Source organism: Physella acuta, unplaced genomic scaffold (assembly GCF_028476545.2).
Source record: "Physella acuta isolate Inbredline_101_S28 unplaced genomic scaffold, ASM2847654v3 ptg001123l, whole genome shotgun sequence".
Lineage (NCBI taxonomy): Eukaryota > Metazoa > Mollusca > Gastropoda > Physidae > Physella > Physella acuta.
In genome coordinates this window covers 419,567-435,963 of record NW_026732640.1, presented here as the reverse complement: position 1 = coordinate 435,963, position 16,397 = coordinate 419,567, and the positions used below count along the sequence as shown (strand labels likewise).

Genomic DNA, 16,397 nt, shown 5'->3' with positions numbered 1-16,397 from the left:
GCTTTGTTCAATACTAGTAATTATTGTTATTGTAGATCCTAGTTATTTATAATGGATAGGATTTAGTGGCTTTATCTGAAGCCTGTCAACTTGGGGCTATAAGACTAGCAGACTCGGAGGTTTGTGTGTGGAACATGTCGGACATGGTCTCCTAGACGACTAGTGGCTCATCATCAATGCTGTCATTAACCTTAGTATCACTGTTTTCATTGTACGAATTATTGCTATTGAAGCTTCTTGTAAACTTTTAAAGCCACATGTCAACTATTATATTGTAGTTGTTAAATAAGGTATAGTAAACTGTAACATAGATAAAACACTCTATTAGGGTTTAGGGGACCTCTTACCCAGACGAGACATACCCTTGACAAACACGTAATTATGTAGCTGCGTTTATGCATGCTTTATGTGCTATATGTCGATATATATCTTAGCTTTTCTTTAAAAGTATAAACGTAATATTCGCGACTTACTGTAGATCCTTAGGTCACAAATAAATAAAACTTTTGGTGGCAGCTTCAAATAATAAGCAATTAACTTCCAAGTTCGTTCAATCGTTATAGAATTAATTTGTCGTCCGGTTTTTAAAAAAATGAGATTAAGTGTCAAATTTCTGTTTTTTTCTTCTGTTAAAGATGTTATCAGTTTTCTATATTGTGGGTAGACGTTGCAGTCGCTTGAGTCTAAGTAGCAGGTCATCGCTTCGTTACCGTTGCTGTACCAGGATAGTGATAGGATGCTTGCATTGTCCTGCATTGTGTAAGAGATATTGCATGGCATCGTTTCTTCACATGGTTCACACAGCTGACCTGAAGATGACAACAGTATTTAGAAAACAAAGACAAAAGAAAATTAATGTAGATCTATAGCTCGTGATGGAATTTGACTATTAAAATGACTTTACTTTTATATTAAAAATGAGTTAGAAAAAAATATGTCACCTACCCTTTACACTAAATAGTAAAAAGCAATTCAAAATGATAATCCACCATTCTAGCAATGCATACACCTGAATAAATAATTTTGTAAGTTAATTAAAACCTATGTATTCACATATAAATGTACATAAATACATAAAACGAGTATATATACATAACATATATCATATATGCGTGCTCTTCAATGTGTGTGTTAGTGTTTTGTGCATGAGCGTGCGTATGTGTATGTATACGAAAACAATGATTTCAAACAATCGAAAGTATAACAAAATACAAGTTTTTATTTTTATAACATGTTACAATAGCCATAGGAATCAATGATTTTCTCTCCCTTACAAAAATTAAGAGCCTACTTCCTTCCATATAACATCCTAAATTATTTAATACACTATCAAACTTAAGTCGTATTAGCAAGACACCAGTGTTTATTGTGTTAATCTATTGAAGAATAATTTATATTTTTAAAAAGAAAATGAAATATATGTATAATATTCTGACATCTTGTCTACCTGTATTGTTAATATATTTTCAATTGTCTTATGGCAAGTATTCATCATTTTTTTACTATATTTTGTATGCTTTACTACCAAAATAAGTTATTTGTGAATTTTTTACCTTAATTAAGTCACGCGGTTTTATAATTAAAAGTATAGCTCAATTTCAAGTAAACTACTTTAGAAAAGTAGAGCTTAGCTTCTTTTTGTGAACATGATCTCTGCGTTAAGCAATGCGTATTTTATAGTTAGTTGTGTTGACAATAACCACAGACTATTCGGAATAAAGAGCTATTAATGTTCAAATGATATCTGAACATTGTCACAATAAACGACATGGACTGAATAGATCTAATAGGTCCAATAAGAAACGGACACGGTCACACAAGTCCATCGATTATGATTGGTTTAAACATATGAGGCAGAAAAATAACATGTTAGTGTTTTACAGGGATATTACACAGCCAAATCAAAACGATGCAATGCCAACTATTTTCTATCTCACTATTTATTAAACTTCTGTACTCATTCTAAATATTAAATAGGCATAAAACTATTCATGATTTGAACATCACATGGAGTACCTCTCAAATTTACTACTTAGCCCATAATCCCTTGCTTTCATTCTATACAACCCCCCTTTTTTTCTGCGTTCCACTTCACTATATTTTTATGGGCGTCACACTATAATTTTTTACTTTCTCGTATAAACGAAGTATAGAGAAAGTCTTGTAATCGTGCAAAAAAAAAATCGAGATTTTTACAAATCTCGACGTTTCACACCTCACTGATACGGAAAAACATAATTTTGCAATCTTGTCCGTATGTCTGTGTGTCTGTCCGTGTGTAAACACGATAACATGAGTACCGTTACAGCTAGGTTGATGAAATTTCATATATAAGTATTTAATCAAAATCGTAGATCCGTATCAACTTTTGAGCGATTTCCGATAACCGGAAGTGGTACTTTTCCTACTTTGAATTGTTCAAAAGCCTATAACTTGAGTACTATTTCAGATAGATAAATGAAATTTCATATGTAAGTAAAAGATCTAATTCTCTACCTTCTATTAAATTTTGAGTCTTTTCCGTTGACTGGAAGTAGTACTTTACGCTACTTCCGATTTCTCAAAAAACTAATGTAAATTTTAAAAGTAATAATAATATTGCGCACCATTATGCGCTTTTTTATTTGGCGTTCACTTGGTGTGCAATTAATTTGTCTACGAGATTTTATTCTATTTTTAAAACTTTAAGTATTTAAAATGGATTAAAAATCATGTCTATAGCCCGAGTTCCCATCCCCTGTTATTTTATATAAGAATATTCGAGAAAGTTTAGGGGAGATCACTCCCGGTTTATTTAATATACACCCGCAACAACAATCATTATCTCCAATTGATATTCATAAAACATGCATCATAACGATGTGGATATTTACAACAAATTTAAAGTTATCACAAATAAAGCGCGAGTTATCTCCGCTCAACTTTCTTGCATATTCTTATATAACAATAAAGGGGACGTCACTTTCAGGCCGACCAGAGAGTAAAGTACCACTTTAGATTATTAAAGGTCAGTAAAAAAATTAAAGTCCTTTATTAATAAATTTTTTTACTAACAAATGAAATTTCATCTTCTTAGCTGAACCAGTACGCAAATAAGCGCATTCCAAAATACAGTAAAATACCACTTCTGATTAAAATTTGAACGGAATATGCGCATCTAGTCCATATGGTCTTTGTGCTAAATTTCTCTTTTGCACAATTTTCGTTGTGTTTTTTCTGGTTGCGCATTTTTCTGTTTCTGTTTGCGCTTTTTTCCGTTTGCGCTTTTTTCTGTGTGCGCTTTTATCCGTTTGCGCTTTTTTCTCTTTGCGCTTTCTTCCGTTTGCGCTTTTTTCTGTTTGCGCTTTTTTCTGTGTGCGCTTTTTTCTCTTTGCGCTTTTTTCTGTTTGCGCTTTTTTCTCTTTGCGCTTTTTTCCGTGTGCGCTTTTTTCTGTTTGCGCTTTTTTCTGTGTGCGCTTTTTTCTCTTTGCGCTTTTTTCCGTTTGCGCTTTTTTCCGTGTGCGCTTTTTTCTTTTTGCGCTTTTTTCCGTTTGCGCTTTTTTCTCTTTGCGCTTTTTTCCGTTTGCGCTTTTTTTCTGTTTGCGCTTTTTTCTGTTTGCGCTTTTTTCTCTTTGCGCTTTTTTCTCTTTGCGCTTTTTTCTCTTTGCGCTTTTTTCCGTGTGCGCTTTTTTCTGTTTGCGCTTTTTTCTGTGTGCGCTTTTTTCTCTTTGCGCTTTTTTCGTTTGCGCTTTTTTCTCTTTGCGCTTTTTTCTGTGTGCGCTTTTTTCTCTTTGCGCTTTTTTCCGTGTGCGCTTTTTTCCGTTGCGCTTTTTGTTTTGCGCTTTTTTCCGTTGCGCTTTTTTCCGTTGCGGTTCTTTCCGGCCACCATCGTGTTTATAGTCACACAGACACAAGGATGCACAGACACACAGATATAACGACAAAATTACAATGCTTTTTCCGACTAGGGAAACTGTAAAACGTCGAAATTTTCACCTCGATTTCGATTTTTGTGCACGATTACAATACTTTATCTATCCTTTTTATACGAGAATGTAACCATGCAGTTAGATTTCATAATAATCCGAATGTATAATCAACAAGCCATCGCACAGAAACTCAATTGTGTTTTTGAAAGCAAACACAACTTTGATGTAAATATTAAATGTATGGTTATTTTAAACGCCCAAATTCAACAAAACAACAGATTTTTTGTTAAGAATCTTCGGTTTTAGTTCACACATTTAAAGTTTAGTACATAATATAACAAGTTACTTTAGATGATAAAGGGCACTCTTAACATTTCTGAAATTATTTTTAATTCTAACAGTACATTTGAAGAATCAATACTATTTCAATCGATCCCCTCCAACACTAAAAACATTAATAATGAAGAAGAAGAAGAATCTTCATCGGCTATTCGAAATTGTTTAGTAAAAGTGTATTTGTATTAGCATTTTTGTGATACATATTGATGTGTTACAGGATCATTATTGTCGGAAGTAGTAATTGAAAGCAAAATACCTTGTAACAATACCAGTGCTAATTACAACTTGACCTTTGTCACCTCATTTACTATGAGTCTCAATGGATCGATTGATATTTACTTTAGTAAAAATGAAAAAAACTTCACAGACCCAGCCACTGAATACACAAACGTAAGTAAATTATGTTAATTATTTGGTCCTGTTTACCTTTTAGCTCAAACTATTGTATAAAAACTAATTGAAAAGTACCGTTTTGTTTCTGTTTTGATTTTTTTCCACGATCTAATTAAACTGTAATTTATTATTCTTACAACTCTGATAAAAATATGATCAAATGCAAAAGCATAAAGATAGCAACTTAAGAATTATCATTACAAGTTATGTAGAATATAATTATGTAGGTAATGTTTTCATCAAAGGTCTGCACCTTCGTGATTGAACATGGACGGTGTAAAAAATTTCACCCTAGATGCTTTTGTACAAAAAAGGGGGATTTAAGTTTAGAGTTTACAATCATCTCAATAGAAGTCAGTGATACAACCCATCTATTAACAACACTTAATAATTCTGAAATAATAACTAAAATATGCGGTAAGTTTAAAAATAGTTTGAATGATGTACATATCTTTGTTCTAGTATTCTTATTTATAAAACAAAAATTTAAAACTTAGCCGAAACTATATTTATTAAAGTAAAGTGTTGAACCAAACCTGGAGTTGTTAAAGCTCACCATAATAATCAGTACAAATTACTATGTGTAAATATATTGCATTAAGTTTAATTTTATTGTTAACCAGCACAAATAATCATAATGTAAGATCCCATCAAGTTGCAATATTTTTTTGGAAAGAAGTAATACATTTGATGCTAAAACTTTTTTACATAAATGTTACAATTTTGCATAAACACCGTTTTAATGACAAGTTTGTATTTTATAATGTACTAAAAAGAAGAAAATAAATGATCTTTTCACATATATATATATAATAATACTCTACTTTAATATTTTCATTTACAATAGGCTTGAAAAGTCTTTTAAATCATATTATTTTACATATATTATTTTTTACATCTTTAAAAAATCATTGCAAGCACTACTATTGTTTTTCCATTTTTAAAAATTAAAACCGTTTTGTAACCATCGATTACACTCATTTCCGTATTTGTGTATTGAATATGAGCCGTTGAAAAGCTGTTTAGGATTATTTAATCAAGTCAAATATTTTTAAAAGCCGCCCTACACCTCTCCACGAAGTCAACGGAAGTGGCCAGGATAAGTAAAACTATGAACGTTGCAGCAATTGTTTTCTATTATAAAATACGCAATTGCGGTCAATGGAATATAACCTAGTATTGTATTTATATTAAATAATATAACATCCTTTATCACCATAACAAACATAAATTTTGTTTAAGTTTTGTTAAAAAAATAATATTAACAATTTAGGAGTTTTTCTAACATCAATTGACAATGAGAATTCATCTTTCGTCTCTTCAAATGACTTCATAACTTTGACAAGTTCAAATTTTGATGGTGAGTTTGTGAAACATCTTGTATGACCACTAAATATTGCAGCTAAACCCCCTGTCCTGTAATTTATTTAGTTTTTATTTGAAGCAGTCGTGATGAAATATTAAAATTTAAACCCAATGTAGAAGATTTTAGCAAAATAATATCGGTCTTACTTTTTTAAGTAACTGAGAATGTAGTATATTGCATGGGGAAGGGTCAGGTTCCCGTTTAGTAAAGAAACGATTAAAATATGAAATGCAATAGGGCATAGCAGACAGGGATTATGTTAATGTATACTGAGCCATGTAAAAAATTTATAAAAACAAAACTTGTAAACTAGCTTATTTCTCAGAGAAGGAATCACATGAAAGCAAGGATGAACAATACATAACTGTAAACGACACGAACTATGATGGTCAGTGTACAAAATATTTTTAGAAAGTAAAATGTCATTTCATAATAATACTTTAAAATATAATGTTTAATTGTAATATATGTAGTTATTGCAATTAAAATATAATATATACAGTTTTATATTTCGATAAAAAATTATTATACATTTTGCGCAAGTATGATTTAAATATATCTTACAATAAGCATCACGCATAATACGATACACAATCAAACTTGACATGTTTTGGTTAAAACCAGTAATTCCAAACTCTTTCTTATAGAAAATGATGACAATTATTCAACAAACTTAAAAGAAATAACACACAACCTGGTAATTGGTTCTACTGCTGGTGCGTGTATTGTAGTTATTGGAATTTGCCTAGGAGGTTTCTTATTAAAGAAAAATAAAGGTATACAAGGTTTAAACTTCTAAAACGTCCAATATAAAATATAGAAATATATTTTTTGTTAACTGTCTGTAATCTCGTTTTATTCATCCTAGCTAAGCATATCCGTTTTAAAAAAATGTCGCATTACAAACACAACGAACTAACAATGTAGACTATTGTTTAAGCTAGTAGATCGAGTCGATACTTAGCTACTTATATATATATATATATATATATATATATATATATATATATATATATATATATATTAATATATAAATACGTATGTATTATATATATATATATATATATATATATATATATATATATATATATATTTAATTATGTATATATTGTAAACAGGAACACCATGTACACAGCAAAGAGAACAACCACAAGACGACAAGTCGTTATCTGGAAATGAAAGCGATGTAAATTCTTACATTGATGTTGATGACTATTATGTAATAGATGATGTCCAGTATAATATTGCTAATGATAACCTAAGTGAACGTTCGGTTTATGAAGGGGTATTTTATATTGCTAGCAGCAGTGCGGAATTTAACATTTTTGATCTTTCAACTTCAAATGTTTAGGTACATTTTTGATTGGAGTTATATCTAACCACCGTATGAATAACCATAAAATTTATAATTAAGTGAATAAATGTATAAACAAAGGATAAAATAATCTTGAAAATGTGGCACGGTTCATTCACATCTTATGAGATTGTTTTCAAATTTTCCCTAAGCATGAAACTGTAACATGATACACAGAAAAAAACAAAACAACTTTATTCGCAACTGAAATAATGTATGTTAGATTGTGCCTTCATTTCTTGTATCACCGCAATTATTTCTTCGACCTCCCTAGAAAAATAGAAGTAATATACTCGACTAAATATTTCACAGGCTAAACGTATGCCTTAGTTCCACCACATATTAAAGACATTAAAGTATTTAACACTATAAAAATATCGAAATTGACATTTAAACAGACTGTTGAGTGGCCGTTTTTAAATCATACACTACTTTATATATATGTAGCCTACAACTTAACCCTGAAACGCTGTTCATACTAAGTATTGACACTAAAGCATCCGGTGGATATGTAACCTAACCCCTACAAAACACCACGCTCCCAACCCCTAACTTGAAGGTTGTCAAAACGTGCGTTTTTGCGAGTCTCTTCATTTGGATATCGTGGCCTTTAGATAAGGCAATCTTTTACTGTCGAGCTTTTCAAAATTATGTCCCTATAATTTTGTATAAGTTTTTAATGCTCTGTTATATGCTGATAAATATCTTAATTGTCTAAACTTAGTATACCAATATGACCTGTTTTTATGTAAACTACTCCAGAAGTTATCGTTATACTTAGAATATTTTCATTCCATTAAACTGAATACAAAGAAATTATTCTGATTTATAACTGTTCTACTCTATAAAATAAACACCGGCTAGACAGGGTAGATTGGAAAGATTGGTAGTCTTACAGTACTAGTCTGGCCTGAAGATATAAGTCAGCCTTGGCAAGACACTGCTCTGGCTAACAAGTTAAAGTCTTGTTTAGTTAAAAAAAAGACTTAAAAGTATAAGGCGGAAAATTAAGTTATCAAAGTACTAGTCTGACAACAAGTTAGAATTCTGTTCTAATACACTACCTACTAAAGAAGGTTCAAACCTTGCTTAAATATATCAGCCTGTGTTATCAAGGAACTATAATGGCTTCTCAAACATGCATCGAAAAATTGTAAATAAAACAGTTTGATGTTTGAAAAAAAATATACCAGATTGACTGATTAATGTACCAAACCTACTCGTAAACTCACTAGACTGAATTTGACCCATTCTACCTCATAAAGACACCACCATGACTTACACATATACCATCATACGAAAATACACTTGCTTGACGTATAATCTTTGACCACAAAATAACGTTTAATGAAAGTTGGAATATTTAAAGGTCGAGAACAAATCCTATTTTCTTATTCGGCCTCTTATTAATATTATATTTTGGTAAATTATTTATATATATTATAAAAACTAACCTTTAAGAACATTTCTCTACTAGCTTGAAAACATAGCTTGTATTGCTGGGGAAATGTTTTTTTTTTTATCTTGACGGTATCAGATATTGTTATCAGCTTGTCACTTTGGTCAATGTATAAGTGTACAATCGATACTAGCCTTTATAGGAAAGACTTTAATTCACCCGATTAAAGTTATGACCAAAGTGTAATTTAACAGCATTACATAATGCTACGCTCAAAACAACGACAGATGGCGATTCTAAAAATAAATCTTCATAACACCTCTGCGATTATGTTTGCGCTTATGTTTGTGTTTATATTTTGACAAACGGCCAGATTTTTATATAGACTTTTAAATACAAGTGTATACATTCCCAAACCCTTAAGCGCAGTGTATACATTGATTAATTAGCATTCAAACCACGGTCCTTTACAGAACATGTAATCTCGAATGTCAGTGTAGGGCATTATCGGTATAGCTAGTTTTACATACAATTAAACAATTTACATTTCAAATTAATGGGTAAAGGTGCTTCGAGGCGTTTGTAAAGTAAAGTAAAGTTTAGTTTCCCTTCTGCTGTGACCTCGGCATATGATGAGATATTGTCGTCAGCGTTATGCCCAGCCGCCTTTACTTTCCCTAACGTGAGTTAGGTACCCATCAGAGTTGGGTAGACTCAGGGACGGTCTACTGACTTGAACCCGGATTCGAACTCGAGACTTACCGGATAGAAGTCCAGCTCTCTACCGCTATACCACTCCGTCCCACGAGGCGTTTAGAATAACAAAAAAAATATAGAAATATTACGATAGTAAATGGATAAAGTCAAAACGTTACACTTCTTAACACTTGTTATATATTTAAATGGTAGTAAGTTAAGCCATTTTCTCATGGTAATGCATCAAGTAAAAGTTGAATTGAGTATAACTATGTTATGTTTGAATCTTAGTCCTTATTGAATTTTTGATTTTTTCTAACATCCTAGTCCTTGTAGGATTTTCTTTCTTCATTTTTTTCAAAACTTCCCTTCCAATTATTATCAGTAAATTGCCTATTAAAATCGTGGAGCAAAAATACGTGCAATGAGTCATAGTAAGCCAATGCATTTTAATTAATTTCGCGTGGAACAACAGTAGTAAACAGTGTAGAAAACAGTAGACGACGACTTATAGATAAATAATGAATAATGTATTGCAGCCCTAAAACAAATGTAAACAAAAGGTTACATACACTGACAATACCACGTGTAGGCTACAAAAATACACGGGTGCAATAAAATATGTTACTGCCAATAAGTAGCAATAAGTAGCACAATAAGGACTACTTAAATAAATACTTAACACCTAACTAGTGCGCAACATGCGGCACTAGCAGAAATAATACAGAAAAGTAATCTAACGAAGATACTCCACCCCTAGTCTGCAACATGCAGCACTAGGAGGAGTAATACAGTAATATAAAACATAATATTAGCTTCATTAGGTCTACATTGTCATGATCTACCTCTAGGTACCGTCACCCTCCGTGTCCACAGACAGCAGCCTTAGGTCTGACTGACACGGCTAGGCACGAACTACCCATAATCCAATGTCACATGACATGGGACACAGGTAAAAAACCCTCACCGAAGAGCGTGCAAAAAAAAAACTAAATCAACAGTTGCTGTCCCACAGGGGCCACAACCCAATGAATTACAACTTTATTCTTATCCCCCCTTGGCTGGTAACCATATGTGTTACATCTGTTTTATTTTTATGCCTACAAATCTTTCGTGTTTAAAGCACACTTTAGGACCTCAAGGTCAAAGTAGAGAAGTAGACCTATATGACTTTATCAGCATTTTGAACTTGAGTGGTTAGCTGATATCGCGGAAAGTTCACTCCCTTCAATCGAGTTAAGTAAATATCGGAGCTGGGTAATAGTTTTATCATCATCATATGTTCCCATTCTTATTCAAGACGCACGGGTAGTTGAAATAGATTTCGTCTGTTTCAATGACATGATATGCACGGGAACAGTGTTGTCAACACTGAGCCCAGCAGTCTTTGTTTCCTTTCATGTGTCAGGCAGCCATCAGAGCTGGTCGAACTCTGGGACAGACCTTAATCGTGTAATTTTAAAAAAATTTTTTAGAATAATCAATTTTAAGGAATTGCAAAAAAAAAAAAAAAAAAAAAAAATAGTTTAAAATAGAAACCCTCCATCTACCATCAAATCATATTGTGTCCTGTTTAAAATTTTAATCTAATCAATGAGAGTTCATTGGTGCTGTACATTGTCCTGTTATGCTTGATAACACTTAGATATATGAAGCAGCTGATGTGTTGGGATATCGTATAGTAGATTAGATAAACATTGATAAAGTTTATATCGATCACGTGGTCTTTCCCACAACTAAAAAGCTTTTCTAATCTCGTTAACGTGGTATAATAACAAGAGAAGTATGACACAGGAACGATTACATGAAGTATTTTAATGTTGCGGAAAAACTAAATCGAGTTTTTGTAAATCTTGACGTTTTACACTTCCCTGAGTCAGAAAACATAGTTTTGAAATTACGTTCGTATGTCTGTGTGTGTATGTATGTATATGTGTATGTATATGTGTATGTCTGTAAACACGATAGCTTGCATACCATTACATCTAGGTTTATGAAATTTCATATACATGTATTATATCAACTTTTTAGTTCTGTATCAATTTTTCAGCGATCTTCGGTAACCGCAAAAGGAGTTTATTCTACTTGTGTTTTTTCTAAAGCCTATAAAGTACTAATATTCCGCTCTATTATATACATATGTTTGCTGCACACTTGGTCCGCATTTGTTTTTACTAGATTCTATTCATTTTCAGAAGTTGAATTATCCCCGCAGTGTTATATAAAAATATACGAGAAAGTTTAGGGGAGATCACTTCCGCTTTATTAAAAATGTTGTTGATGGTCAGCTGCGATGATTTAAAATATAAGAATTGGTATCAGTTGATTGGGTGTTTTGCATAGGGGCCTAGGGGTAATTCTTGATTGATTGGTAAAACGTAGAGGATGTAACTAAGAGGAGGCTGCTTTCACGGGGGGGGGGGGGGGAATGTGGGTTTAGTGTTTTAAAGCAAATATTTTCAGTGGCAGCATTGGTACTGTCGAATTCACAAATTATGAATTACTGAAAAGTAGAAAAAAACAACTAAATAGTGGCGTATGATACACCGCGGGTCGGCTCGTATATATATATATAATTCTCTTCTGGGAGACGTTAGAAAACAAGCCGCAAGTCCCTTCTCTTCCTCTCTATCACTTTCACTACCACCCCCACCCCCACATGGTCTGGTGAGCTGTGGTTCACGATAAATGTTTACAAATCCTAGAGCCGGGTTTAGTGTCGGCTATTAGGGGCAGATAATTTAGTTTGAAACTATTTTAAACTTACAGAAGGTAACTAAGAGGAGGCTGCTTTCACTGGGGGGGGGGGTGTAGGGTAGGGGTTGGTGGAAAGAGGGGGGTAGTGTTTTAAAGCAAATATTTTCAGTGGCAGCATTGGTACTGTCGAATTCAACAACTAAATAGAGGCGTATGCTACGTCGCAGATCGTGATATTTAAAAAGCCCATGTGCTCATCTCTTTATTTCTCTCTCTCTCTCTCTTTATATCACAAATTTTCCAGGGCTTTGAGATTAGCATCTTTAGCAATATAATCGAGTACTTGAAAATAGTAACTTTTGTTCAAAGTATGGCTGCTGTAGTAAATGTAAAAACTAAATTTTATTTTAGGACGGAAAACAATAAAGGCATATTTGAATTTAGAAACACATCTCTAATTATGCAACCCTTTACAAATCACACTACTTTTTTTTCTAACATGAAAACAATCTAAAATATTTTTTTTCTGATAAAATTTTATTTTGTCAGATATTTTTCAGATTAAGGGAAGTAATTCTTTTAGATACAATTATAATTGTGAAGAATACATACATTTATGGTTACTAGTGTGAATATGTGAATAAGATGCTAAATAAAAGCTAATGAACCAATATAGTATACCCAAAAATTTACTTATATATCATACTTAAGGCTCTGCCTGTCAATTAGTTTACAAGGGAAAGTTAACAAACACTTTCACATTAAAGACATGAGTGAACATGAATGAATGCTTTAGCCAATGATATTCTTGATGGTAATCGACTGGATCGTGCTGAAGACTACAAACAACGACACAATAACTCAGAGGAACTTCATCAAAAGTGTAAAAGATCTCGATTTTTCTGATGACACCTGCCTACTCCTTAACAAACGCTGTGGAATGTAGCTAGGACAGCTTATGTGAGATCAAGTAAAATGATGTGCTTAAAACAGAGTCTGCAGAATTTCCAAAGTTTTAACTGAAGTAAGTCATACTAGGCAGGGTCGTTAATGCAAACCGCACCCGTTGAAACAATTTTCAGGGTGACACCAAATTGAAATAAGAAGTTTAAATTCACTATGAAAACAATGATTTATCCAGTTAATTTAATATAATAGTTGCTGAGACGGGTGACACTAAACCAAAATTGCAAAACTGTTTGGGTTACCCTTTAGTAGCAGCACAGTTTAATACGGGACCTAGGGATGTCACTTGCTCAATATACGAAAGCAGCGTCCTCTAAGTCCATCATTGTCAGTCGTGTGGTAAATGTGATGTTCTATCGGACGTCCAGCCACACGAGGCAACATGTCACCTAAGACAATAACAGCTGCACCACTGGAACCTTGACATGTGTCGGTCGTGTAAAAGTAACGAGCCTTTACGCCAGTTGGTGTAGATATAAGTTCTCTATACACCCATTCTCCAATGGTCACGTGTTTTGGTTCCCCGTGTGGGTGGGAGACGATAACAGCAAGTTTATAGTCATCTGTTGAATGGAAACGTTCTGGAATTTTCTTCTCAGTTAAATTGAGGTTTGTTAGATTATCGGAGAGATGAATGCCAAATTTGGATTCATGAGTCACATATTCAACAAGTGACCGACCATCGTTCATGTCACTTTCAACAACCCTCAGTCCATACAATCGATGCAATGGCGACTTTTCTGTGTTGTATCCAATACGAAAATAACTTTGACGAGCTTCAGTGTCATCAAACACAACATGTTTAGCTGTAAGTACATAGACCAAATAAAACACTCTACTTGGTGATTCTTCACATTCAGGACACGGACATTCCTCATCTCTAACTTCTAACACAGAGACAACAGTACCCGTTCCAGTCCTCATATTTCTTGTGTTCTTTGTATCCCAACATGGGTATTTAGCGTTTGTGATGGGGTCAACATCCGGTCTGTCTGTACTAGTAAAATGAATGTCCACCCTTCCTGTTAGCTCTGATATAATTTTTATGTAATCAAACACTGAGTTATCTTGACATTCATTTGGTAGATCTTTAATTGTGAATTTGTTTACCAGATAAAATCTTTCATGACGCTTATTTTTTTGACACACTCCACTATCCATGATTATTGAACTTTCTAATTCTGCATCTGCTATAGTAAATAAATATGTTATTTAAATGCTATTAATATACAATCAGTCTACTTTCAAGCGAATCGAATTATTACTATTGACTGTTTATTATTATCTAACTCTTCCTTGCTCACTCTCTTTCTCTCTCGCACACTATATATTAGATTTTTAATATCTAGACGTAAATGTCTAATTTATGTTGTCGTCTTCATCTTTCAATTATAATAATATTGGACAAAGCAGCGCAAATCACAATACAACGGACTCGTCAATACTAATGCTGGTACTAAATTAAAAAAGTGTTAAATACAAGAAGTAGATCATGAAAATATGATACAACAATACATAACACCACAGCATACTCGTACATAAAACGGCCTTTCACAGTCCTTACACACACCCTAGCGCACTTTCCATCACTTGTCAACTCTCAATCCTCACATGAACACCTCTCAGTGTATGTAAACATACTCAACCAAGGTAAATAACAGAGGTTTATAAAAAGAGGGTACATGTTGTCCGAGAACATAATAGATACACACACACAATCCGGGGAGGCTATATGGCAGGGGTCCTAGGACCTTTGACCACAGGTGCTTTGACCATAGGGGGTTTGACCATAGGGGGTTTGACCACAGCGGAGCTTTGACCATAGGGGCTTTGACCATAGGTGGTTTGACCACAGCGGGCCTTTGACCATAGCAGTGCTTTGACCACAGGGGGTTTGATCATAGGGGGTTTGACCATAGGGGGTTTGACCACAGGTGTTTTCTCAGCAGAGGGTCTTTGATCATAGGTGGTCTATCAACTGGTGTTTGATCACAAGCGCTGTGTCCGGCTTTGACTACAGGTGTTTGTCCACATAGGGTCTTTGATCTCAGGTGGTTTATCCAATGCTGTCCATATATGGTAAGGATTTATTTTAAAAGTTGCTAAATTATATTTTAAATTTCGACATGATGTAATAATATGGTCAAACAGATGTACTGACATATTTGCGTGCTATAGCACATCTGTCATTTAGTTAACCATTTTAAGTATTACTTCTTTGACTATATTGTTGGCAAGTTTTGTATCATTTTTTATCCTTTATATATGCTATGTATTTTCAAGTACTTCTACATTATTTATTTGTGAAACTTGTTATATGTCGCATTATTTGTGCTTCATTTATATTTAAAATAAATCTATGAGGTCTAGCACCAGCCTTTATGTGGAGACTAAAATTTAGTTCTTGGCTTTTTTTAAATACATGTTAATTTCTATTAACCTACTCACAGGAAACATGTATAAAATCGTGTTAATTGTATCACACCTATGATCAAAGCCGGACACAGCGCTTGTGATCAAACACTCGTTGACAAACCACCTGTGATCAAAGACCCTCTGCTGAGAAAACACCTGTGGTCAAACCCCCTATGGTCAAACCCCCTATGATCAAACCCCCTATGGTCAAAGCACCGCTATGGTCAAAGGCCCGCTGTGGTCAAACCCCCTATGGTCAAAGCCCCTATGGTCAAAGCTCCGCTGTGATCAAACCCCCTATGGTCAAACCCCCTATGGTCAAAGCACCTGTGGTCAAAGGTCCGCGCACCATGGCAGGGATGTAATATAGTGTCTGTGTGATTTATACCTTTATTTAGCTTATTTTGACAATTCTGTAGTTCATTTTTTTCTTCACTGGCTTCATATGAATCAGCTGTTTTAAGATGTTGAAGCTAGATACACATGTGTTAAAAATTATTTAAAATTAAATACTTGCTTAAAACTAAATGGATACTAAATGAATACATGTAAGTTAATATAATTACCATCTATAATAATTTTAATTGATGTACCTTTGGTGAATCACCATTTGTGATGTGACTCTGCAAAAGTGAAAATCCACTAAAATTTCTTCCCAGCGAGATTTTCCCTAGATGAACTGGGAAATCAGCCACTAAAAGATTTGAGAATATATTTAATAACGAAAAAAAGGGAAGTAGAGAAGTAGAGATAAATGTACAATTTTCAGTTCTAATAATCGCAACAACAAAGTTAAAAGCCAGTGCGGTCTATCAGTTTTGCATCCCCCAACCCACAACACAGCTATACACTTTTAGCATTCTA

General features: G+C 33.5%; 2 protein-coding genes across 2 annotated transcripts; both read right to left on the bottom strand.

Annotated features, from left to right (window-relative positions):
* Positions 1-247: 247 nt before the first annotated feature.
* Positions 248-8,853, bottom strand: LOC131956034 (uncharacterized). The gene is made up of 4 exons (XM_059320379.1): positions 8,815-8,853; positions 946-1,009; positions 474-809; positions 248-300 (listed from the first exon to the last, which is right to left on the bottom strand). The coding sequence occupies exons 1-4, from the start codon at positions 8,824-8,826 to the stop codon at positions 248-250; spliced, it is 465 nt and encodes a 154-aa protein (XP_059176362.1). The 5' UTR covers positions 8,827-8,853.
* Positions 8,854-12,728: 3,875 nt separating this feature from the next.
* On the bottom strand, positions 12,729-16,188 carry LOC131956023 (uncharacterized). Its single transcript, XM_059320369.1, has 3 exons — positions 16,127-16,188; positions 15,922-16,006; positions 12,729-14,308 (listed from the first exon to the last, which is right to left on the bottom strand). The coding sequence occupies exon 3, from the start codon at positions 14,277-14,279 to the stop codon at positions 13,401-13,403; it is 879 nt and encodes a 292-aa protein (XP_059176352.1). The 5' UTR covers positions 14,280-14,308; positions 15,922-16,006; positions 16,127-16,188; the 3' UTR covers positions 12,729-13,400.
* Between the last annotated feature and the right edge of the window lie 209 nt (positions 16,189-16,397).

Bases quoted from the DNA above. Each gene is read 5' to 3' on its own strand.
- LOC131956034 (XM_059320379.1), bottom strand. The intron at 810-945 runs GTAGGTGACATA...TGTCATCTTCAG, and splicing joins TTTACTATTTAGTGTAAAGG to GTCAGCTGTGTGAACCATGT. The intron at 301-473 runs GTAAGTCGCGAA...TCTATGTTACAG, and splicing joins TTGTGACCTAAGGATCTACA to TTTACTATACCTTATTTAAC.
- LOC131956023 (XM_059320369.1), bottom strand. From the start codon at position 14,279: ATGGATAGTGGAGTGTGTCAAAAAAATAAGCGTCATGAAAGATTTTAT.